General features: G+C 42.5%; 1 protein-coding gene across 1 annotated transcript; it reads right to left on the reverse strand.

Annotated features, from left to right (window-relative positions):
* Positions 1–370: 370 nt before the first annotated feature.
* On the reverse strand, positions 371–970 carry RNASE11 (ribonuclease A family member 11 (inactive)). The gene has a single exon (XM_010990219.1). The coding sequence runs from the start codon at positions 968–970 to the stop codon at positions 371–373; it is 600 nt and encodes a 199-aa protein (XP_010988521.1).
* Positions 971–1423: the final 453 nt, after the last annotated feature.

Raw genomic sequence — 1423 nt, forward strand, 5'->3', positions numbered from 1 at the left:
ACCCTCCCCCTTCAATTATCTGCATTGGTTTGGGGCTTCTCTCTTTAATTCTGTCAAGCTGGGTAGACTCTGCTTCTTGGCTTTATAGCTGAGCTAGGGTGGAATTCAGTTTGGTTCGGAGAAAGTTTATGTGTGCATGTGTGTGTATGTATAAGAGAGAAAAAGAGAAAATATTGCCCTCCAGGATCAGTCATGCATTTTAATTGAATTATCCACAATTTTGGGTTTTTAATTTCTCCAGTTCATATAAGTAATCAAGAGTTGCCTGTGGTGCTGAACGGGTAGATGTGAATAATGGAAAGCAGTAACCAGCAATGAGAATCAGTATGTCCTTCTTCAGGTAAATTCTAGTCTCAAAGTCCTGTGGGGTTTACAACTTAGAGTCACTAACTAACCAGCTCATCAGAGTATGACTTGTCAGCACCACCAACATTTTCTTTAATGAGGTGACACTGTAGTGTTGGCACCTGGGGGACTGTTTGCCCATGGTGAGCTGGCATGTAGTGGTCCCGTGTTCCAGGCTCTCAGAGCAGCTTATGCCAGGATTCTGCCCACTCTTGCAGCTGGGAGCCTCGGAGACCCCGCAGATCACTTCCGTGGAGCCATAAATGAAGTTGTTACTTGACTTGCATGACCCATTAGCTTCTGAAACTTTTCTCCAGACTGTCACGTCATTGTAGTGCTTTTTGTTACTATCTGGACCGCTTCTTTGGGGGAAGCTGTAACGCAATCTTCTGAATGTCAGTAATGAGAACGACCTCACATTGTTGAACATACTGAGGCTGGTATTTCTATCTAACAGAGTCCAATTCATTAAAACCACAACGGTCTGCTTTTCTTGGTCACATTTTGCCGTGTCATATTGCATCTCTTCCTCTAAAAATTCTTCTTTAATTACCTCCGTTATGCTTTCTGGAGCTCCTGCAAAAACCAACCCTAGGCCAAGTAGCAGCAGAGAAAAGGTCTCCATCTCAGATCTAGGGCAAACTCTTCTGCAGTAAAAATTAAGAGATGAAAAATAAGGAAAATGTTAGGGGGATAGCTGTCTTTTCCTTATGACATTCCCAGGGTTGACCCGTATGTGTAAGTTAATGCTGTTATATCTGTTAATGAAAGTATGATGCAGTGAGAAGACAATCAATCAGCTGTGGCGTCTGAAGACCCAACTTCAAGTCCCTGCTTATCTACTAACAAAAAATTTATTCTACCTCTTTCAACTAACTTCAGTTTCCCCTTGTAGGGAAAAAAAAAGGAAATATAAGAATTATATAAGATAATATGTATAAAGTGCCCAGAAACATCTCGTTATTTCTCTGCCTTTTCTTCTGGTCTATAATCTCGTCGGGGGTCTGTACTCTCCACAGTGGTCACAGTGATCTCGCCCAACACGGTCCTCACTACCGCTGTGTCTCCTCAGCCTCAC

The sequence above is a fragment of the Camelus dromedarius genome, chromosome 5 (genome assembly GCF_036321535.1).
Source record: "Camelus dromedarius isolate mCamDro1 chromosome 5, mCamDro1.pat, whole genome shotgun sequence".
Taxonomy (NCBI): domain Eukaryota; kingdom Metazoa; phylum Chordata; class Mammalia; order Artiodactyla; family Camelidae; genus Camelus; species Camelus dromedarius.